The following is a 23,237-nucleotide window of genomic DNA, read 5'->3' as shown; positions in this document are numbered from 1 at the left end:
CCCCCCGAATGTTCCAGACATCGGAAACGCTTTTTGAGAACACCAATAGTGTGCTGTTCACTGTGCCTGGTCGCCTGATGGCCGCTGTTGATCAGCTCTTCTGCTGGGGTGTCGGCCACACGGAGTGTTGTCATCAGCCATGGGCAGAGAGGATAGCCCTTGTCCCCAGTAAGCCAGCCTCGTGTTCGAGCCAGCCCCTCAAAAAGGTAACAAACTGAGGTCAACCGCAGGATAAAGGCATCGTGGCTGCACCCTGGGAAATGCGCGTTGACTGCCATGATGATTTGGCGGTGGTCACAGACCAGCTGCACGTTGAGGGAGTGGAACCCCTTGCGGTTGCGGAAGTCCTAAGGATGCTGGCATGGCGCCCTCAAAGCCACGTGTGTGCTGTCAGTCGCCCCCTGCACCATGGGGAAGTCCGCAATAGAAGCGATACCCTGCACGCGCTCCGCCTGCTTGTGCAGGGTCAGAGGGAAGGTGATGAATTGACGCCTTCGCCTATAAAGGGCATCTGTAACTTGCCGGATGCAACAGTGAACTGCAACCTGAGTGATAGTCACAATGTCCCCAATGGCTGACTGAAAGGATCCGTTGGCATAAAAATTGAGGCCATCAGTCAGTTTAGCGAACACGGACAGAGAGGTCCTGCACCGTTCACGCGGCTGCAGATCCTCAGCAAGCAGGTGGCACAGATCAGTAACAATGTCCCTCCCGATTCGGAGCCTTCGCAAACACTGCTCCTCCGACATGTCAAGGCTTGACACCTGCTGCCTAAAGACCCTCGCAGCATACCGTCGGATTGGCCGACCTCCATTGCCCCTCCTCCTTCTGGCCAATCCCGGCCCTCTCTCCCGCCGTCTCTCTGCCCCTTCACAGTGTTCGGCCATGACGCCATCGCTCTCCAAAGCAGCTCCCATTCCAATGCCAGTTGGTCAAAAGGCTGTTAGGTGTAGTGCTCCAACTGCTCCGGACAGGTTTGAAGGTCCCAATGTACTCTAAAGCTAAATTCCCAAAACTCTGCTCCACAGTAGCTCGCCAACTCTCTCCAGCAACGATCGCAATGAGCAGGCCAAGTGGCTGAAGCTTCTGCACAAGAGCTGTCCCCTTTAAATAGCGCCCCCCTACTCCGAGAAGGGCCTGCTAGCGCTCCCTCGAACTGTCACTAATAGCGCTAGGCGTTAAGGCTCCAGGCGCCACCCAATATGCGCTCAGGCGCTCCTAAAAGGCGTTGCACACTGAAATGACGTCATGATCTGCTTGCGTTTGCGGGCGCGCGCAAACACTTAGCGCAGGCGTTAAGTGTATAGTCAATATGCGAGTTGTCGCTATCTTCATAGCGATCGCCCCAATTCTAGGTCTCTTTAGGCGCTGAACGTCGGCGCTACCAACCGAATTTCTAGGCCAAAATGTTTAAGGAACTTAAAAAAAAAATTTTTCCCCAAGTTTGTTCATCTTTATTTCAGGTTTGCCTTTTCCCCATGTGAGAGCCCCAATCTTTGTTTTGCTCACTCTTAACATTTTGGAAAAGTTAAAATCAAAGGAACTTACCCACTTCCTGGTTCGCTGTCTGTGAGAATTCTGCGTTTAGATTGGCTGCTTGGACAGCTTGTTAATGTCACAGCAGCTCTTCGCTGGGAATCCCCATTAACTTGTGTTGATTTAAATTACACGTCAGAAAACCCGAACTTCTCACCAGAGATCTCGAGATCTTTGTGCAAAGCTTACTCCCGGGCCAGTGGCGAGCGCCTTCGCTTCGCCGCTGACCGCAAATTACAGGCCAATATTTTAACAAATACACTCTACGAACTAGACATCACCACCTCGGTCTATCATTTGCTGATTTAGCAAAATCAGTCTATGCAGTATTTGTTTTTTGTTCCGTGGGTACATGGGTTAAAGACCTGACAGTAAAGCATATGGGCCTACTGCACTGTTAGCAGTTTTTACTGAGAAATAAAACGCTGTAACAGCTTACACTGGCAGAATTCAAATACAGGAAACTCTTTTTTATCCGGCACCGACGGGACCGGCGTGGTGCCGGTTGATCAAAAAGTCCAGATTACAGAGAGGTATATTTACTAAGGTACGAGAGCCCCGTACACGGCCACAGATCCAGGCATCCCTGTTGCATGGCAACATGTGCAGGAACCCCAGTTACACGGCCACTAATATGAAGTAAAACTTAGCTGAACCTACTCCTGAATTTTGCCGGTTAAGAGAGATTTACGGTTATTTAGGTGCCAGTAAAAAGAGAGTTTCCTGTATTGCAATAGCATTGGCCTGGATTTTCATAGAAACGTACAGCACAGAAGGAGGCCATTCGGCCCATCATACCTGTGCTGGCTCTTTGAAAGAGCATTCGTTTTTAGTCCCACATCCCTGCTTTTTGCCCATAACCCTGTAAGTTTCTCTATCCTCAAGTACATGTCCAACTCCCTTTTAAAATTATTTATGGAATCAGCTTCCACCACCTTTTCAGGTAGAGCGTTCCAGATCCCGACAACTCTTCTCATCTCCCCTCTAGATATTTTGCCATTGATTTTGAATCTATGACCTCTAGTTATTGAAGTCCGTTACCCCGGTAACATCCTGGTAAACCTCCTCTGGACCCTTTCTAAGACCGTTACATCTTTCCTGAAGTGTGGCTCCCAGAATTGTCCGCAATACTCCAGCTGAGGCCTAACCAGTGAAAATAGTGGTAAGGCTATCGGCGCCAACATTAAAGTGTAAGTCGGACAGTAACTTCCGGTGTTTGCACACGCGCAGTTACACATGGAAATCAGGAAGTTGCTGTCCGAGTTGCTCTGCTCCTCCACAAGTAGCGCTATAACAGTATATTGCTGAGAGACTCGGTATTGAAACACATGGAAGGGCGTGACGTTGTGGTACTTACGTGATAGATACTCACTAAACTCGCTGGAAAAATTTAGGGCTTGTCCGTTCTAGTGTAAGTAAATTTTTAACGGCGTGATAAGTCTGAATTTACTGCCAAACAACTCCTCTGGTGCTGAAAATTAACTTTTACAAGTGTGGAGTCTCATTTCTTCAGATTTTAATTATTGTTGGAGATTTTTAAAAATGTAAATACTTTTTTTAAAAACTTTCTTTGTCTTTATCTTTCTCTCTTAATCCCATCTTTCGTTCCCTCTTTTTATTTCGCTTTCTGTACATGATTTGGCATTGATTTAACTATTCAATCTGACATTTCCTGGTTCAGACTCTGCGTGCCTCAGTAAGGATTCTTCGATCTGATTGGTTAAGGAGATAAACAGTTGCGTGCCCTGTTCACACAGGTCACAGAACCCCTGTAGAGGGCGCTACGCCAAAATGGCTTTCTAATCAAAGGAAGTTCCAGTGCAAAAGCCCATAGAAAATCTGTGGACAAGTGTAAGTGTAATGAATGGCTGGGCCGCAAAATCCAGGCCATTATGTATTCCAACTAATTCATCAAGCCTGATGGAGATTTGCAGCAGGTTCAGTTTCAAAATATATTCATAATTCTGGCCATTAAACAAGTTTCCATTTCAACCCCTTTCGAACTATTTAACACAGTAAGCCTTTTAACTAAATCAACATTTCGTTATATTAAGGGATTCATATTTGCTCAGCGCAATTCTAGGCAATATTGATTAAAAAAAACTATCATTTACTGTGAAATGATGCCATTATTCTCACTTTCCAAAGGAAACACACTACAGGATAACAAAAATGAAAAACACAGAAACATAAAAGGAATGTTTGTGTTCTGGACAATTAATTGGTGGCACAGGAAGCATTGCATGCTGCAAGTTGACATTAAATGAACCCCAAAAATAATGATTGACTTAAAATTGTATTTGCAAATTAGTGTATTTATTCAAAGGCAAAAAATGTCACTCTGTACTGCAAGTTTAACAGCATTTATAAAAATCTCTGCATATTCCCAGTGAACAGCATTATTTGACACGTATAGTAGAGTCAGAGCGCCATTTACTGATAACTGCAAACTAAGCTCCACCAACAAATTATTCTGGCCTTTTTAATAAAACTTATAAATATTTTAAATACATTCAGATGATGTGAAAGATCTTTTTCTGCATTAATTTTCGTCTAGAAACAAAATGGATTTTTGTTATGAAGGCGTTTAACATGTTAACTGCTATATTGTTTAGGCAAGCACAATTTGTTTGCTTGTAGAAAATAGCCTCCAATACTATAGGCAATAATTGAGATTCATATTATTTAGGAGGCAATAATTGAGATTCATATTATTTAGGATGCAAAAATAGTCAGAAATCTATAAGCTGTTAAAAAAACCTAGCTATAAAGCTCATTGTGCCATTTCGCTCAGCTCTGATAGAGAAGCGAAGCTAGGCAGATTTTGCCTGAATTACTATTCTCCTACCATATTCGAAGTGCCACCAAGATGTATAATTCAGCCATTACGTCCTTGCTTATAGAACATAGGTGAAGTTTAAAAGCAGTGATCAGACAGAAGAAAATTTATGAAAGAATAAGTATACAATGCAAAGCAAAGCTTCATAATCATTTCATTAACACTCCTTCTAACCCTTAAATTTGTTAAGTGTACTAGTGGCATCCAGTAGCTACAGATTCATTTTCTATAATTTAGCAATCATTACTTTTCTGGAGAAAAAATATTAAATATGTTAAAATTATTGGATCCAGATTAGTCTTTGTTTATTTCTTGAGTGTGTGGATTTAAGAATATTTTGGAGATAGCAAGAGGCAGGTTTGGATCTAGATAGGCTTGGTATTCCTGAATACTTCAAGCCAACAATAAGTGCCATGTGTAGAAATGTGCTCCAGTCCTCACATTTACAACTTCATGACAAAAAAACTAAAATCTTTTTAAAGAATAAATGTACTTAAGAGTACACAGACGATCTGAACAAACTGCACTATAGATCGCATTACACTGTACTGTTGTTCACACTATATTTTATGTAAATTATATAGTTTCGCTTTTATGTTATATACTATTTGAATGAAGTTCATGAGATGAAGCAAATCAGGGAGATGAATAAAATGCTAAACTACTGGCAGCTAACTTCCCAGCTTCTAGAACTTCCCAGTACCGTACGGAGATGTTCTGCAAAGAGGCTCGTTTAAGGTCATTCCATTATCATAATTTTGTTTTTAAAGCACAGCTATATCCTTCAATTTTCTTTAAATTGGATGTACATCCAGTTATTTTTGTCAATAAATATGATGATAAAAGAATAAAAAATACATTCAAAATTACAATAGTTACTTTTGAATGTTTCTGAAGTTCATTACTGAGTATATGAATGGCTTCTCCATATCTTCCATCTCGGATCTGAAAAATTAAAAGATTCCATTAGAGATGGAAATTCTTGTTACTGATGATTAGCAGAATGTACAGAGCATACCAGAGAATTGGACACAATACTCTAGCTGAGGTCCAACCAGAGATTTATAAATGTTTAGCTTTTGTACTCTATCCTCTATTTATAAAGCTGAGGATGCTTTTTTTAAACAGTCTTCTTAACTTGTCCTGCTACCTTCAAAGATTTGTGTGTGTAAACCCTTTGGCCTCCCCGTTCCTATAGCCCCTTTATAAAATTGTATAATTCAGTTTATGCTGCCTCTCATCATTGCAGATGAACAGCTTTTACAAAAGGCAGAGGAAAGCAGAGAGATTGTGGAATGGGGTCAGGAGGTTGGGGCTCATGGGGGTGGTGAGAAAGAGAGGGAGACTGTGGAATGGGGTCAGGAGGTTGGGGCTCGTGGGGGGGGTGAGAAAGAGAGGGAGACTGTGGAATGGGGTCAGGAGATTGGGGCTCGTGGGGGGTGAGAAAGAGAGGGAGACTGTGGAATGGGGTCAGGAGATTGGGGCTCGTGGGGGGGGTGAGAAAGAGAGGGAGACTGTGGAATGGGGTCAGGAGTTTGGGGCTCGTGGGGGGGGGTGAGAAAGAGAGGGAGACTGTGGAATGGGGTCAGGAGATTGGGGCTCGTGGGGGGTGGGTGAGAAAGAGAGGGAGACTGTGGAATGGGGTCAGGAGATTGGGGCTCGTGGGGGGTGGGTGAGAAAGAGAGGGAGACTGTGGAATGGGGTCAGGAGATTGGGGCTCGTGGGGGGTGAGAAAGAGAGGGAGACTGTGGAATGGGGTCAGGAGATTGGGGCTCGTGGGGGGGTGAGAAAGAGAGGGAGACTGTGGAATGGGGCCAGGAGGTTGGGGCTCGTGGGGGGGGGGGGCGGTGAGAAAGAGAGGGAGACATAGAAACATAGAAGATAGGAGCAGGGGTAGGCCATTCGGCCCCTCGAGCCTGCTCCGCCATTCAATGCGATCATGGCTGATCATCCAAATTCAGTACCCGGTCCCTGCTTTCTCCCCATACCCCTTGATCCCTTTAGCCTTAAGAAATATATCCAACTCCTTCTTGAATATATTTAATGAACTGGCCTCCAGCGCCTTCTGCGGTAGAGAGTTCCACAGGTTCACCACTCTCTGGGTGAAGAAATTCCTCCTAATTTCTGTCCTATTGGTGTAAGAGGGAGGGTTTTAAATTTTTGAGGCATTGGAACCAGTTTTGTGGTAGGTGTGACCTATACAAAAGGGACGGTCTACACCTGTGCAGAGATGGAACTGATGTTCTCGGGGTAATTTTTGATAAAGCAGTTCGGGAGCATTTAAACTAGTATGGCAGGGGGCTAGAAACCTATGTAGTGAAATAGAGGAAAGTGAAAGGCAGACAGAAATAAATGATAAAAGGGTGAGGAACAAAAAACAAAGGGCCAAACTAATTCATAAAAAATGTGAGCATAAAAAAAGCCTGAGGGTTTTATACCTTAATGCGAGAAGCATCAGGAACAAGGTAGATGAATTAGCTGTGGAAATAGAGGTTAATAATTATGATCTAATTGGGATTACGGAAACATGGTTGCAGGGTGAGCAGGGCTGGGAGCTTAACATACAGGGGTATTCAGTATTTAGGAAGGATCGACAAAAAAGAAAGGGAGGAGGGGTAGCATTGCTAGTAAAAGAGGGGATAAATGCAATTGAAAGGAAGGATATTAACTCAGTTAATACAGAATCTATATGGGTGGAGCTAAGAAATAGCGAGGGGCGAAAAACATTAATAGGAGTGGTATATAGGCCTCCAAATAGTAAAATAGAGGTTAGGGAGGGCATCACGAGGGAAATTAGAGAAGCGTGCAATAAGAGCACAGCTGTCATCATAGGTGACTTTAACTTACATATAGATTGGACTAGCCTAATCAGTAAAAATAATGAGGAGGAGGAATTCCTTGAGTGTTTGAGGGATGGTTATCTGGATCAATATGTCGAGGAACCAACTCGGGAACAGGCTATATTGGACTGGGTACTGTGCAATGAGAAGGGACTAATCAGTAATCTTGTTGTACGGGGACCCTTGGGTCAGAGCGATCATAACATGATCGATTTCTCACTCGAAATGGAGAGCGAAGAAATTGACTCAGAGACTAAGGTCCTGAATTTAAACAAGGGGAATTATGATGCCATGAGACGGGAACTGAGTAGGTCTGAGTGGACAACGTTCCTGGGAGGACTGGAGGTAGATAAACAATGGCAAACATTTAAAGATAGAATGACAAAATTGCAAAAATTGTTTATACCAATCTGGCATAAAAGGAAATCTAAAAAGGTGACTCAACCGTGGATAACAGGGGAAATTAGAGACAGCATAAAATCCAAAGATAGGGCGTATAAAATAGCCAAAAAAAGCGCCAGAGCGGAAGATTGGGAACAGTTTAAGATAGAGCAAAGGAGGGCAAAGGGCATAATCAAGAGGGGCAAAATAGCTTACGAAAACAAGCTGGCGGAAAATATAAAAACTAACTCCAAAAGCTTTTATAAGTATATCAAAAGGAAAAGACTGGTGAAAACCAAAGTTGGTCCATTGCAGTCAGATACGGGGGAATATATAATGGGAAATAAGGAAATGGCAGATCAACTAAATGCATACTTTGGGTCAGTCTTTACGAAGGAAGACACAAAAAACCTCCCTGGGATATCGGGAAAAATAGGGACATTGGCAAAGGAGGAACTGACGCAAATCAATATCTCTAAGGATATGGTGTTAAGGAAGCTAAAGGGATTGAAGGTGGACAAATCCCCAGGGCCTGATAACATGCATCCTAGGGTACTGAAGGAGGTGGCCCTAGAGATAGCGGATGCACTAAGGATGATTTTTCAGAATTCATTAGACTCGGGAACAGTACCGATGGATTGGAGGGTAGCTAACGTTACCCCACTATTCAAAAAGGGGGGTAGGGAAAAAGCAGGTAATTACAGACCTGTAAGCCTTACATCAGTTGTGGGCAAAATGCTGGAGTCCATCATTAAGGATGAAATAGCGGAGCACTTAGCAAATGGGGACAGGATAGGACAGAGTCAACATGGATTTACAAAGGGTAAATCGTGCTTGACTAATCTATTGGAATTTTTTGAGGGAGTAACTGGTAGAATAGATGGGGGAGAGCCAGTAGATGTGGTGTACCTGGACTTCCAAAAGGCCTTCGATAAGGTCCCACATAAAAGATTAGCATGGAAAATTGAGGCTCATGGGATAAAGGGGAAAGTTTTGGCGTGGATAGGGAACTGGCTGTCAGATAGAAAACAGAGAGTTGGAATAAACGGCTCATTTTCTGAATGGCAGGCAGTAACAAGTGGGGTACCACAGGGATCTGTCCTGGGCCCCCAGCTGTTCACAATTTACATTAATGACCTGGATCAGGGAGTCGGATGCAGCATTTCCAAATTTGCAGACGACACTAAACTAGGAGGGGGGGTGGGCTCAGAGGAAGAGACCAGGAAGCTCCAGAGCGATTTGGACAGACTGGGCGATTGGGCGGATAAATGGCAGATGCACTATAATGTGGACAAGTGCGAAGTTATCCACCTTGGGTGCAGGAACGGGAGGGCAAATTATTATTTAAATGGCAATAGATTGGGAGAGGGGGAAGTACAGAGAGACCTGGGTGTTCTTGTACACCAGTCACTGAAGGCGAGCATGCAGGTGCAACAGGCGGTCAAGAAGGCAAACGGTATGCTGGCCTTCATAGCAAAAGGGTTAGAATACAGGAACAGGGATACCTTGCTGCAGCTGTACAGGGCACTGGTGAGACCACACCTCGAGTACTGTGTACAGTTTTGGTCGCCTCATCTGAGGAAGGATGTTCTTGCCATGGAGGGGGTGCAGCGGCGATTCACCAGGCTGATACCAGGAATGGCGGGAATGACCTATGAGGAGAGACTATGTAGTTTAGGGATGTACACACTGGAGTTTAGAAGATTGAGAGGGGACCTCATAGAAGTGTATAAAATTCTGACAGGTCTAGACAGACTGGATGCAGAAGGAATGTTTCCCTTGGCGGGTGAGAACAGAACTAGAGGACATAATTTAAGGATAAGGGCTAAACCATTTAGGACAGAGATGAGGGGGAATTTCTTCACTCAGAGAGTGGTGAACCTGTGGAACTCATTGCCACAGAGGGCAGTGTACGCCAGCTCATTAAATATATTTAAGAGGGAATTAGATATATTTCTACGGGCAAAAGGGGTTAAGGGTTACGGAGAGAAGGCGGGGACGGGATACTGAATTAAAGGATCAGCCATGATCTCATCGAATGGCGGAGCAGGCACGAAGGGCCGAATGGCCTACTCCTGCTCCTATCTTCTATGTATCTATGTAAATGGCCTACCCTTTATCCTTAGACTGTGTCCCCTGGTTCTGGACTCCCCGACCATCAGGAACATCCTTCCTGCATCTAGTCTGTCCAGGCCTGTCAGAATTTTATAAGTTTCAATGAGATCACCTCTCATTCTTCTGAACTCCAGCGAGTACAAGCCCAATCGAACCAATCTCTCCTCATACATCATTCCTGCCATCACAGGTATCAGCCTGGTGAATCTTCGCTGAACTCCTTCCATGGCAAGAACATCCTTCCGCTGATAAGGCGACCAAAACTGCACACAATACTCCAGGTGTGGTCTCACCAAGGCCCTGTACAGCTGCAGCAAGACATCCTTGTTCCTGTACTCAAACCCTCTCGCTACGAAGGCCAACATACCATTTGCCTTCTTAACTGCCTGCTGCACCTGCACACTTACCTTCAGCGACTGGTGCACAAGGACACCCAGGTCTCGTTGCACTTCCCCTTCTCCCAATCTATTGCCATTTAGATAATAATCTGCCTTCCTGTTTTTGTCACCAAAGTGGACAACCTCACATTTATCCACGTTATATTGCATCTGCCATGTTTCTGCCCAATCATCCAACATGTCCAAATCATCCTGGAGTTTCTCGACATCCTCCTCACAGCTCACATGCCCACCCAGCTTTGTGTCGTCTGCAAATTTGGAGATATTACATTTAGTTCCCTTGTCTAGATCATTAATATATGTTATGAATAGCTGGGGTCCAAGGACCGATCCCTGCGGTACCCCACTGCCTGCCACTCGGAAAAACACCCATTTATTCCAACTCTTTGCTTTCTGTCTGTGATGCACTATCAACAACACCAAAGACTACGAGTTGAACTTATACGAAGTAGGCTTTTATTGACTAAGAACTGGAGCATGCCTCTGCTAGTGGATCCATCCTAAGAGCTCCCGGGAGAAGGGTGGTGAGTCACCTTTATACCCGGGCTTAGGGGTGGAGCCAGGGGCGGAGACATGCCTGGACCTGTACAGAGTTAACAGTGGTTTACCACAGTCTGCCAACCAGTTCTCTATCCAAGTCAATACCTTGCCCCCAATCCCATGTGCCTTAACTTTACACGCTAATCTCTTATGCGGGACCTTATCGAAGGCCTTCTGAAAGTCCAGATACACCACATCCACTGGTTCTCCCTTATCTATTTTAGCAGTTACATCCTCAAAAAATTCCAGTAGATTAGTCAAGCACGATTGACCTTTTGTGAATCCATGTTGACTTTGTCCGATCCTGTCACTGTTTTCCAAGTGCTCTGCTATTACATCTTTTATAATGGACTCTAGCATTTTCCCCACTACCGATGTCAGGCTTACCGGTCTGTAATTCCCCGTTTTCTCTCTACCACCTTTTTTGAATAGTGGGGTAACATTAGCTACCCTCCAATCCATGGGTACTGTTCCAGATTCCATCGACTGTTGGAAGATGATCAGCAATGCATCTACTATTTCTAGGGCCACTTCCTTAAGTACCTTGGGATGTAGATTATCAGGCCCTGGGGATTTATCGGCCTTCAATCCCATCAATTTCCCTAACACCATTTCCCTACAAATACTGATTTCTTTCAGTTCCTCCCTTTCATCAGACCCTATATTCCCCGGCATCTCTGGGAGGTTATTAGTGTCCTCCTTTCTGAAGACAGAACCAAAATATGTATTTAGTTGGTCTGCCATTTCTTTGTTCCCCATTATAAATTCCCCTGATTCTAACTGCAAGGGACCTACGCTTGACTTCACCAATTTTTTTCTCTTCACATATCTATAAAAGCTTTTACAGTCAGTTTTTATGTTCCCTGCAAGCTATTTTCTATTTTCCCCTTCTTAATTAATCCCTTTGTCCTCCTTTGTTGAATCCTAAATTGCTCCCAATCCTCAGGATTATTGCTTTTTCTGGCCAATTTATATGTCCTCTCCTTGGATCTTATGCTATCCCTAATTTCCCTCGTTAGCCACGGTTGAGTCACCTTTTTTGTTTTATTTTTATGCCAAACTGGGATGAACAAATTCTGTAGTTCATCCATGCGGTCTTTGAATGTTTGCCATTGCCTATCCACCGTCAACCCTTTGAGTGACATTCCCCAATCAATCCTACCCATCTCGCGCCTCAGACCATCGTAGTTTCCTTTATTTAAATTTAGGACCCTAGTCTCTGAGTCAACTACTTCATTCTCCATCTTAATGAAGAATTCGATCATATTATGATCGCTCCGACCCAAGGGGCCTCGTACAACAAGATTGCTAATTAATCCTTTCTCGTTACATAATACCCAGTCTAAGGTGGCCTGATCTCTGGTTGGTTCCTCGACATATTGGTCCAGGAAACCATCCCGTAAACACTCCAGGAATTCCTCCTCCACAGTATTATTACTAATTTGGTTAGCCCAATCTATATGTAGATTAAAGTCACCCATGATGACTGCTGTGCCCTTATTGCACGCTTCTTTAATTTCCCTTTTAATGCCATCCCCAACCTCCGCCTTACTGTTTGGAGGTCTATATACCACTCCCACTAACGTTTTCTGCCCCTTGGTATTTCTCAATTCTACCCATACAGATTCCACATCATCAGAGCTAATATCCTTCCTTACAACTGTGTTAATACCTTCTTTAACCAGTAATGCTACCCCACCTCCCTTTCCTTTTTGCCTATCTTTCCTGAATATCGAATACCCCTGGATGTTGAGTTCCCAGCCTTGGCCATCCTTGAGCCACGTTCCCGTAATCCCAACCAAATCATATTCGTTTACCTCTATTTGCGCAGCCAATTCATCCACCTTATTACGAATGCTCCTCGCATTAAGACACAAAGCCTTCAGGCTTATTTTTTTAACGCTCTTAGACCTATTAGAATTATTCTTTACTGTGGCCATGTTTGATTTAAACCGTTGATTTCTCTGACTGCCACTTTTGTTTTTCTCCTTTTCTTTTGCTTTTATCCTTGTTTCCCTTTCCTCTGTCTCCCTGCTCAGGTTCCCAACCCCCTGCCATCTTAGTTTAAACCCTCCCCCAGAGCACTAGCAAACACTCCCCCTAGGACATTGGTTCCAGCCCTGCCCAGGTGCAAACCATCCGGTTTGAACTGGTCCCACCTCCCCCAGAACCGGTTCCAATGTCCCAGGAACTTGAATCCCTCCCCATTGCACCATTCCTCTAGCCACGTATTCATCTGAAATATCCTTCTATTTCTACTCTGACTAGCACGTGGCACTGTGGAATGGGGTCAGGAGATTGGGGCTTGGCGGGGAAGAGAGGGAGGCTGTGGAATGGGGTCAGGAGATTGGGGCTCGGGGGGGAAGAGAGGGAGACTACGGAATGGGGTCAGGAGATTGGGGCTCGTGGGGGGGAGTGAGAAAGAGCGGGAGACTGTGGAATGGGGTCAGGAGATTGGGGCTCGTGGGGGGGGAAAAGAGAGGGAGACTGTGGAATGGGGTCAGGAGATTGAGGCTCGGGGGGGGGATGGGTGAGAAATAGAGGGAAACTGTGGAATGGGGTCAGGAGATTGGGGCTCGGGGGGGGGGAAGAGAGTGAGACTGTGGAATGGGGTCAGGAGATTGGGGCTCGTGGGGGGGGCGGTGAGAAAGAGAGGGAGACTGTGGAATGGGGTCAGGAGATTGGGGCTCGTGGGGGACGCGGTGAGAGAGGGAGACTGTGGAATGGGGTCAGGAGATTGGGGCTCGTGGGGGGGGCGGTGAGAAAGAGAGGGAGACTGTGGAATGGGGTCAGGAGATTGGGGCTCGGGGGGGATGGGTGAGAAAGAGAGGGAGACTGTGGAATGGGGTCAGGAGATTGGGGCTCGTGGGGGACGCGGTGAGAAAGGGAGATTGTGGGATGGGGTCAGGAGATTGGGGCTTGTGGGGGTGGGTGAGAAAGAGAGGGAGACTGTGGAATGGGGTCAGGAGATTGGGGCTCGTGGGGGTGGGTGAGAAAGAGAGGGAGACTGTGGGATGGGGTCAGGAGATTGGGGCTCGTGGGGGTGGGTGAGAAAGAGAGGGAGACTGTGGAATGGGGTCAGGAGATTGGGGCTCGTGGGGGGGGCGGTGAGAAAGAGAGGGAGACTGTGGAATGGGGTCAGGAGATTGGGGCTCGTGGGGGGCGCGGTGAGAGAGGGAGACTGTGGGATGGGGTCAGGAGATTGGGGCTCGTGGGGGGGGCGGTGAGAAAGAGAGGGAGACTGTGGGATGGGGTCAGGAGATTGGGGCTCGGGGGGGTGGGTGAGAAAGAGAGGGAGACTGTGGGATGGGGTCAGGAGATTGGGGCTCGTCGGGGTGGGTGAGAAAGAGAGGGAGACTGTGGGATGGGGTCAGGAGATTGGGGCTCGGGTGGGTGGGTGAGAAAGAGAGGGAGACTGTGGGATGGGGTCAGGAGGTTGGGGCTCGGGGGGGATGGGTGAGAAAGAGAGGGAGACTGTGGAATGGGGAGGGCTTGGGGCCCAGAATTTCCTGTAAAGGTGGGAGCAGCAACAGCAATGTAGCAAGTGGAAGCAGCACCTCTGGATTCCCCCTTGCGAATCCTTCCTCCAACTTTGTTTTTTCCCTCTTCCCCACCCTCGGATTCCTGCTCGCAGGCGGCCTCCTGAATCTCTGAACTTCACACACAACAGCTGCAGGCGCAAAACTACGAGAAAAGATACTCAGCTACAGGATATTATAAAAGGTAAATGCAATAACATTTGCAGACATCAAGTGATCAAACTATCAAGAACACCTCCAACCAGATTTGGCAATCCTAACACACACACACACACACACACAGAAATAAAAGAAACCTGTAAAGCGCTCAAGTGGAAAACAGGGGACAGTTAAACGCCTGATGTGATATTATCATGATGAGGGAAATCAACAAAATTAAAGACACTTACAAGACATACAGAGCATGTGAATAGCTGAGGCAGTGGGGGATAAGACAAGTAGAATTGGAAGGATGAAAAAACTGGCAATGCCACTGTTGTTCACAATTTACATTAATAATTTGGGCTCGGGAATAGGAAGGACAATTTGTAAATATGTAGATGACACCAAATTGGGCGATGTAGTTACCAAGATTGCGACAAAATACAAGACGACATTAATAAACTTGCAAAATGGGCATTTACTTGTGAAATGAATTTCAATATAGATAATTGTGAGGTGGTGTATTTTGATAGGAAGAATAAGGAGGCCACATACTGCTGGGATAACAAGAGATTAATTGGCGGAGGAGCAAAAGGATCGAAGGGTAGATACACAAATCACTAAAGGTAGCAACGCAGGTTAATAAAGCCATTAAAAAGCAAACCAAGCACTAGGGTTCATTCCTAGAGGGATAGAATTGAGAGGCAGGGACGTGATGTTAAACTTGTATAGAATCTTGGTTAGACCACACTGGAGTACTGTGCACAGTTCTGGTTTCCAAATTATTAAAACGATATAGAAGCATTGGTAAAGATGCACAAAAGATTCACAAGGATGATACCAGAACTGAGAGGTTATAACTATTAGGAAAGACTGAACAGGCTGGGGCTCTTTCCTCTAGAAAAAAGACTGAGGTTGACTGGATAATGAAAGGGTTTGATGGGCTCTAGTTTCTCCAAGTTTACCCTATAAATATAAGATAGTCACTAATAAATCCAATACGGAATTCAGGAGAAATTTCTTTACTCAAAAAGTGATATGAATGTGGTACGCACTAACACAACAACAACAACTTGTATTTATATAGCGCCTTTAACGTAGTAAAACGTCCCAAGGCGCTGCACAGGTGTAGAAAACAAAAAATTTGACACCGAGCCACATAGGATAAATTAGGGCAGGTGACCAAAAGCTTGGTCAAAGAGGTAGGTTTTAAGGAGCGTCTTAAAGGAGGAAAGAGAGGTAGCGAGGCGGGCAGGTTTAGACAGGGAATTCCAGAGCTTAGGGCCTAAGCAACAGAAGGCACGGCCACCAAAGGTTGCGCGATTATAATCAGGGATGCTCAAGAGGGTAGAATTAGAGGAGCGCAGGTATCTCGGGGAGTTGTGGGGCTGAAGATTACAGAGATAGGGAGGGGCGAGGCCATGGAGGGATTTGAAAACAAGGATAAGAATTTTGAAATCGAGGTGCTGCTTAACTGGGAGCCAATGTAGGTCAGTGAGTACAGGGGTGATGGGCGAACGGGACTTGGTGCGAGTTAGGACGCGGGCAGCCGAGATTTGGATGACTTCAAGTTCACGCAGGGTAGAATGTGGGAGGCCAGCCAGGAGTGCATTGGAATAGTCAAGTCTAGAGGTAACAAAGGTATGGATGAGGGTTTCAGCAGTGGATGAGCTGAGGCAAGGGCAGAGACGGGCAATGTTACGGAGGTGGAAATAGGCAGTCTTAGTTATGGGTCAAATATGACACCAAGGTTGCGAACAATGTGGTTCAGCCTCAGACAAATGTTAGGGAGAGGAATGGAGTCAGTGGCTAGGGAACGGAGTTCGTGGTGGGGACCGAAAACAATGGCTTCGGTCTTCCCAGTAATTAATTGGAGAAAATTTCTGCTCATCCAGAACTGTATGTCGGACAAGCAGTCTGACAATTTAGATACCGTGGAGGGGTTGAGAGAAGAGGTCAGCGTACATGTGGAAACTGATGCTGTGTTTTCAGATGTAGTGGAGACAAGGAGCAGTTGAGACAAATAGCATTGGTGCATTTATGGGGCAGCAAGATAAGCACATGAGGGAGAAAGCAATAGATAGGAAAGATATGCTGATAGGATTAGATGAAGAGAGGTGGGAGGAGGCTCGTATGGAGCATAAACGGCAGCATAAACAGTTGGGCCAAATGGCCTGTTTCTGGATGTAACTCAAAGCAAGAATCCAGTGGCCCAAGAGTCTGGTAGAAAAAAAGGTCGGCACAAAGGGTGCAAACCATCCTGCCAGCAAGGTGCTGCAACAGAGAGACCCCCATCCCAAGCACCAACTCTTCCAGCACCCCCACTGTAGTGTATGTACCTTTAAGAGAGAACTACTTTTACAGCTCCTGTATACTGTAGTACCGGCAGTGACCACACCTGTATATAAGCCTTGAGCATGCCTCTGTACCCCCAGTCTTGAGACTACCCTACTCCAGTAAATACCTGTTGATTGTTAAGTTACAGCATCCGTGTGGTTATTGAAAAACATCTTACTCTCAGAATCACAGATCTAACAGTGGCGACGAGTGTCGATTCGAATCTACCTGCAACTCTACATTTCCCTTCGAGGATTCGCTCCGGGAGGGCAGTGGAAGAAAGTCGAGGCCAGAAACACGGGCGTCGACCACGAGCAACCGCCCAGTCGTCCGGCAGAGAGTGAACATCGCAGGGGAGGCTGTGGAGAGCCGGGCTTGGTTCCCCAGCCACGACGATCAGCAACAGACTGACGACAGGTACCAGGTACAGCGCAGACCCTTCCCGGACAGCGGCGGCTGGAGCCGACCGACGGCAGAGAAAAAGCCGAGCAGCGTCGACGGGGTAAGATAGAGGGTGAAGCGCACAGGGCGCAGCTGGGGGTTGAAAACCGAGCGGCGTCGAGGAAAAACAAAACGGAGAGAGGGTAAAGCAGCAGTCGGGTTCAGGACCGAGCGGCGGAAACGGGAAAGGCGCACAGAAAAAAAAAACACGCAGAGCGCAGCCAGGGCTCAAGGGCTGAACAGTGTCCGCGGGGAGAAGGGAGAGCGCGGGAGACGCCATTGAGCCGCGGAAAAGAAGGAAGAGCGCGGGAGACGCCATTTTTAGAAGCCGCAGCGGAGAAGAAGGGCGAGCGCGGGAAGAAAGGAAAGCGCGGGAGACGCCATTTTGTGCCAGCGGAGAAGAAGGGAAAGCGCGGGAGACACCATTTTTGACAGTTAAATCACACCCAGGGATGCCGAAGAGTGGCAGTATCTCTACGTTCGACAATGAAGTCGAAGATTGGGCGACATATGTGGAACGTATTGAGGTGTACTGCAGGGCGAATGAAGTGCCAGATGCTAGGAAAGCACTGGTTTTGTTAAATTCCATGGGTGCAAAAACTTATGGGTTACTGCGAAACCTAATAACCCCAGAGAAGCCTGTGAATAAGAATTTCGAAAGCATAGTAGAAATCCTACAGGACCACTTAAACCCCACACCACTGCTGATAGCAGAACGATTTAAGTTCCATAAAAGGAACCAACACAAAGACGAAAGCAATGCTGAGTACTTAACGGAACTGCGCAAGCTATCGAAACACTGCCAGTTTGGAGTGGGACTAGCAGATACGTTAAGGGACAAGTTTGTGTGTGGGCTTCAAAGTGAAGGAACCCAGAAACGGCTTCTATCAGAAAAGGATCTTATGCTGGACAAGGCTTTCAGTATGGCAGTATCACACGAAGCAGCCGCAAGGGGCGCTGCAGAGATACAACGGAGACCGCAAGAAATGGCAACCCAGAACGATATGCACAAGGCAGGGGCCATTAATGTACACAGTGGATGTCGGGGAGAACATTGTGAGACGCCACGTCGATCAGATCTTAGCGTCACAGGAACGAGTCAACCCCATGTCTCGAGTACCTGGGGATGAACCCGACATACCGGTAGCATCTACCTCAGAACCAGTAGCAGTGGAAACCGATGAACTAACCGACAAAAAGGGGCCAGAATCGCCTCCGCACCAAGAACAAGAACCTCAGGAAAGGCGCTATCCCGAAAGGATCAGGAAGCCGCCCCAAAGACTGAATCTATAAATGGACTATTGTTGTTTAATGTACATGTTAAAGTGTTAATTGTTATTTGAATATTATGGGTACTGCTAATCTAAAAGGGGAGGAATTGTAGTGTATGTACCTTTAAGAGAGAACTACTTTTACAGCTCCTGTATACTGTAGTACCGGCAGTGACCACACCTGTATATAAGCCTTGAGCATGCCTCTGTACCCCCAGTCTTGAGACTACCCTACTACAGTAAATACCTGTTGATTGTTAAGTTACAGCATCCGTGTGGTTATTGAAAAACATCATACTCTCAGAATCACGGATCTAACACCCACCAACCGAGAAAACATCAACACACCGATCCTATATCACCACCACTACTTGACAAAAGTGTCAGCTGTGGCTCAGTTGACAGCACCCTCGCCTCCAAGCCTATAAAGGTTGTGGGTTCAAATCCCACGCCAGAGACTTGAGCACAAAAATCTAGGGTGACACTCCAGTGCAGAACTGAGGGAGTGCTGCACTGCTGGAGGTGCTGTCTTTCAGGTGAGATCTTAAACCGAGGCCCTGTCTACTCTCTCAAATGGATGTAAAAGAGCCTATGGCAGGGAATTATCCCCAATGTTCTTACCAATATTTATCACTAAAAAACAGATTACCTGGTCATTATCACATTGCTGTGTGTAAATTGGCTGCTGAGTTTCCTACATCACAACTGTGAAACAGTGACTACACGTCAAAAAGTGCTTCATTGGCTGTAAAGCGCTTTGGGACTTCCAGTGATCGTGAAAGGCGCTATGTAAATGCAAGTTTTTCTTTTTTCTTTTCAAAGATAAAAGTGGGAGCTATAGGTAAGGTCTGAAGTTATTACTGTCAAGTGCCTGATAGAAAGATTAAAAATTAGTCAAGTTGCCACGAATGCTGCCTGATCGCCTGAGTGTTGTCAGAATTTTCTGTTTCATATAAAATCACTATGTTGACACAGTATTTGTAATGTAGGCCTTTGTCCAGATCCAAGTACATCGACATCAAACTGCATTTTTAGATTGGGCCTTGGTAGCAAAATTAAAAGCGTGTCGTACGTCTGTTCAGCGAACTCCTTGTGCTGCATCTTTTGTTTCATGACAAACTCACCAGCCGATAAATGGTCGCAGTGTATTCTCCGTCCTTTATCTGCACAAGCGTCATTTTGATGTTAACTGTGCCCGGGAATAAACAACGGCGTTAATTAACTTAAGATCAATCCCATTAACTATCCGTCACGAATCCCCTTGAAGAATTGCACTTCTTTCTTTGCTAACGCTGTGATCATGGAAACCGACCGGAAATACGGGAGGAACTGGAAATACCGCACTCATTATTCATTGGCGAGCCGATTTGAGGCGAGGACGCCATCTTTACTACTGGCACAGTCAAAGGAAATTTTTACAATATTAAATGTTGCATTTTCCAACAAATGTGGGTTTATCCAGCATTGGTTAGCAATAAAGAAATATAGTAAATACATTTTTAAATAATTATTAGGGACCAATTACTGGAAGCTTGTAAAACTCAAGAGAAGCTGACAAACAGCTTCACAAAAGCTGACATGACCAACACAAAAAAAAATCACATACAACTGAAAACAACTCTTAACTAAATGTCATTGCTTCAAGGTCACTGAATAAGTTAAATTTCTTTTCATTGCATCATAATTGCCAAAATCATCGCCTCATAAATCAGGAGACAATCTCTTAAAAAATCATGAGATTTGGTATAGAAATCGTGAGTATGTAGGAATGGTCAAATTCCTATCTAGAGATTGAGTACGACGCAGGCAATCAATCAAAAAGGTTTTTAATGTCAAACTAACAAGATTAAACAGATTGATGCAAGAGAACTATGAATACAGGTCTTAACAGGTCGGAGGCTCCACGAGGACTGCCTGGGCGGTCCCGTGGATGGCGTCATGATGTCATCACGTTTTTCCCGTGTTTGGGTGATCACGTGATTAGCGGCATGACGTCATTGCGTTTGCCCGCGCTCTTAAAGGGGCCGCACACTGTACATGCAAACAGTATATACAATGGTACAGATTTAGTCTGTAGCTAACACATCATTAAAGGGAATTATGTACAGTTGTTCAGAGTCCCTCAGTGGCTCTGCCACATGCGCCCCCCCCAGAATTGTCTTTAACGGAAAAAGTCAAACGGTGAGGGGGTCTGACAAGCCTGTCAGAACGACTCCTGTATTCCTGAAGCGGAAGCTGTTGGACGGCGGGCGGACTGGCGGGTGGTTACACTTGTTCTGGCATGACGACGGTGGGCGGCCGACCTCGTCTCGGTGGCTGTGCGGTCTCGACGGGACGGTCAAGGTCCAGGTGTGCCCGAAATGTGGTCCGGTTTACCACCGACATCCACCTTGAAGGTTTTGTCTCCTGCCTCTAACACACGGAAAGGACCAGTGTATGGGGGCTTGAGCGGATCCCAGTGAGCATCGTGGCAGATGAACACGTAGTTGGCTTGTTTCAGCTCCGCTGGAACGTGAGAGCCCTGAAACCCGTGATGCGACGTGGGAACTGGCACAAAACATCTGGCTGCTTCCTGGTGACTGATAAGCTGGCGTGAGGCAGATCATGGCTCCGTTGGTGTTGGCAAGAAATCCCCGGGCACTCGCAGCGGCTGACCATAAACGAGCTCTGCCATGGAAGAGTGAAGATCTTCCTTGGGGGCCATGCGAAGGCCCAACATGACCCACGGCAGCTTGTCTGCCCATCCAGCGTCTTGGAGGCTGGCCCTCAGTGCAGCCTTAAGCGATCAGTGAAAACGTTCGCACAGACCGTTCGCTTGTGGGTGGTAGGCTGTGGTGCGGTGTAACTTGACACCGAGCCATTGAGCCACCGCATTCCAGAGTTCAGAGGAAAACTGCGGTCCCCGGTCCGAAGAGATGTCAGCAGGCACTTCAAAACAGGTGACCCATGAAGAGATGAACGCCCTGGCCACGTACGCTGAAGTAGTAGATGACAGGGGAACTGCCTCTGGCCATCTGGTGGTGCGATCTACTATGGTCAGGATGTGCATAAAACCATGGGAAGGTGGAAGTGGTCCTACCAGGTCCACATTAACGTGGTCAAACCGTCGCTCAGGAACTGCAAAGGTGGCCAATGGAGCCTTGATGTGGTGCTGTACTTTGGCCTTTTGGCAGACCACGCAGGTGTTGGCCCAGTCGCGGACATCTTTATGCATGCCCCACCAAACGAACTTAGATGACATTAGCTTCTGAGAAGCCTTCATTCCTGGGTGTGACAACCCATGTATGGCGTCAAACACCTTGCGGCGCCAGGCGACCGGCACAATAGGGCGAGGGTCCCGAACGGAGACGTCACACAGCAACGTGGTACCAGCCGAATGGAACCTGACATCAGCCAACTGGAGGCTAGTGGTGTTGGTGCGGTAAGCCTGCACTTCTGGGTCTGAGACTTGGTCTGCTGCCATGAGGACGTAGTCGATGCCCAGCTGGACCGCATGCACGGTCGCGCGGGAGAGGCAATCTGCCACCAGGTTGTCTTTACCGGCCACGTGCTGAATATCTGTGGTAAATTCGGAGATTTATGTCAGCTGACGTTGTTGTCGAGATGACAACGGTTCGGCGGTCTTGGCCATGGCAAAAGTCAGTGGCTTATGGTCGACGAAAGCGGTGAAAGGACGTCCTTCCCACAAGAACCAGAAATGGCGGATGGCCAGAAAAAGGGCTAGCAACTCCCTGTCGAAAGTACTGTACACCCGCTCGTTACGCTGCAGTTGACGGCTGAAGAATGCCAACGGCTGCCACGTCCCGTTTACCCACTGCTCCTGAACGGCGCTGATTGCATAATCTGACGCGTCAGTGGTGAGGGCGATGGTGGCTCCTGTTAGCGGGTGCGCCAGCATGGTCGCGTTGATCAGCCGTCAGTTCCTTACATCGACCAGGAGGCCGTTGGCGCACAGGAAATCTGCACCGAGAATGGCTTGCAAAACCTTGGCCGTAACGAATTCCCAGAAAAACCGCTGGCCGCCGAAGCACACCTGGACCCGCCGTCTGCCGAAGGTCCGAATAGCTCCGCCATTAGCCGCTTCGAGGGGGAGGCCGTGCTTCCCAGCCTGTACATCAAGAGCGGACACGGGTAGAATGCTGCACTGTGCTCCGGTGTCGCACAGGAACCGACGACCGGAGAGGATATCTGTGATAAAGAGCAGCTTGCCTGCATTGCCGATTGCGATTGCAGCCGCGGGGCACCCGTTAGACCCATTCTTCATTGGACGGAGTTGTTTTTTTTTGAGAGAAGCTGCAGGGAGGGCGGCAACATCTCGCCTTCGCGCCAAACCGCGCGTGGTAGAAGCACAGCCCCGCGGGCTGAGGAGCTGGGGCGGCGTCTGTGGGGGATGGGTGCCTCATGGCAGCGCAGTACTGTTGCGTAACTGCGAATATTTTGTCTGCCTCGGCAGCGAGCGCTGCGCAGTCTTCGACCTCGGATCTCGCCAAAGCTGCTTGCACTTGCTCCGGTAATTGGCTGAGGAATAACTCTCTGAAGAGAAAGCATTCCGGTTCAGAGCCGAGGAGTGTGAGCATTTGGCTCATCAGCTCGGAAGGTTTGGAGTCCCCGAGCCCGGGCATAGCGAGCAGCTGACGGGCGCGCTCTGATTTTGTGAGCCCGAAAACCTGTAGCAACCACGCCTTGAGGGTCTTATACTTGCTGTCAGTTGGGGGATTCCTGAGAAGGCTGACGATCCGCGAGGCGGTAGAGCCGTCGAGTGTGGAGACCACGTATAAGTATCGGGTCTGATCCTCAACGATGCCTCTCAGGGCGAATTGGGCTTTGACTTGGATGAACCATGAGGTTGCTTGTTGCTC

The 23,237-nt window shown here is 47.0% G+C and overlaps 1 protein-coding gene across 2 annotated transcripts in view; it reads right to left on the bottom strand.

Annotated features, from left to right (window-relative positions):
- The window catches only part of ift70 (intraflagellar transport 70), a 156,831-nt gene extending 137,128 nt beyond the window's left edge, over window positions 1-19,703 (bottom strand). For both annotated transcript variants that reach the window (XM_086000484.1, XM_086000485.1), the window contains exons 1-2: window positions 19,503-19,703; window positions 5,255-5,320 (exon numbers count right to left, since the gene is read on the bottom strand). In XM_086000484.1, the coding sequence (XP_085856610.1) occupies window positions 5,255-5,320; window positions 19,503-19,556 (120 nt within the window). In that variant the 5' untranslated portion in view covers window positions 19,557-19,703. The remainder of the gene's footprint in view (window positions 1-5,254; window positions 5,321-19,502) is intronic.
- Window positions 19,704-23,237: the final 3,534 nt, after the last annotated feature.

This window comes from Somniosus microcephalus, chromosome 11 (genome assembly GCF_052327205.1).
Source record: "Somniosus microcephalus isolate GS21.2 chromosome 11, FLI_Smic_1.0, whole genome shotgun sequence".
Taxonomy (NCBI): domain Eukaryota; kingdom Metazoa; phylum Chordata; class Chondrichthyes; order Squaliformes; family Somniosidae; genus Somniosus; species Somniosus microcephalus.
Note: the sequence above shows the minus strand (reverse complement) of the source record. Positions and strands in the feature narration are given on the sequence as shown.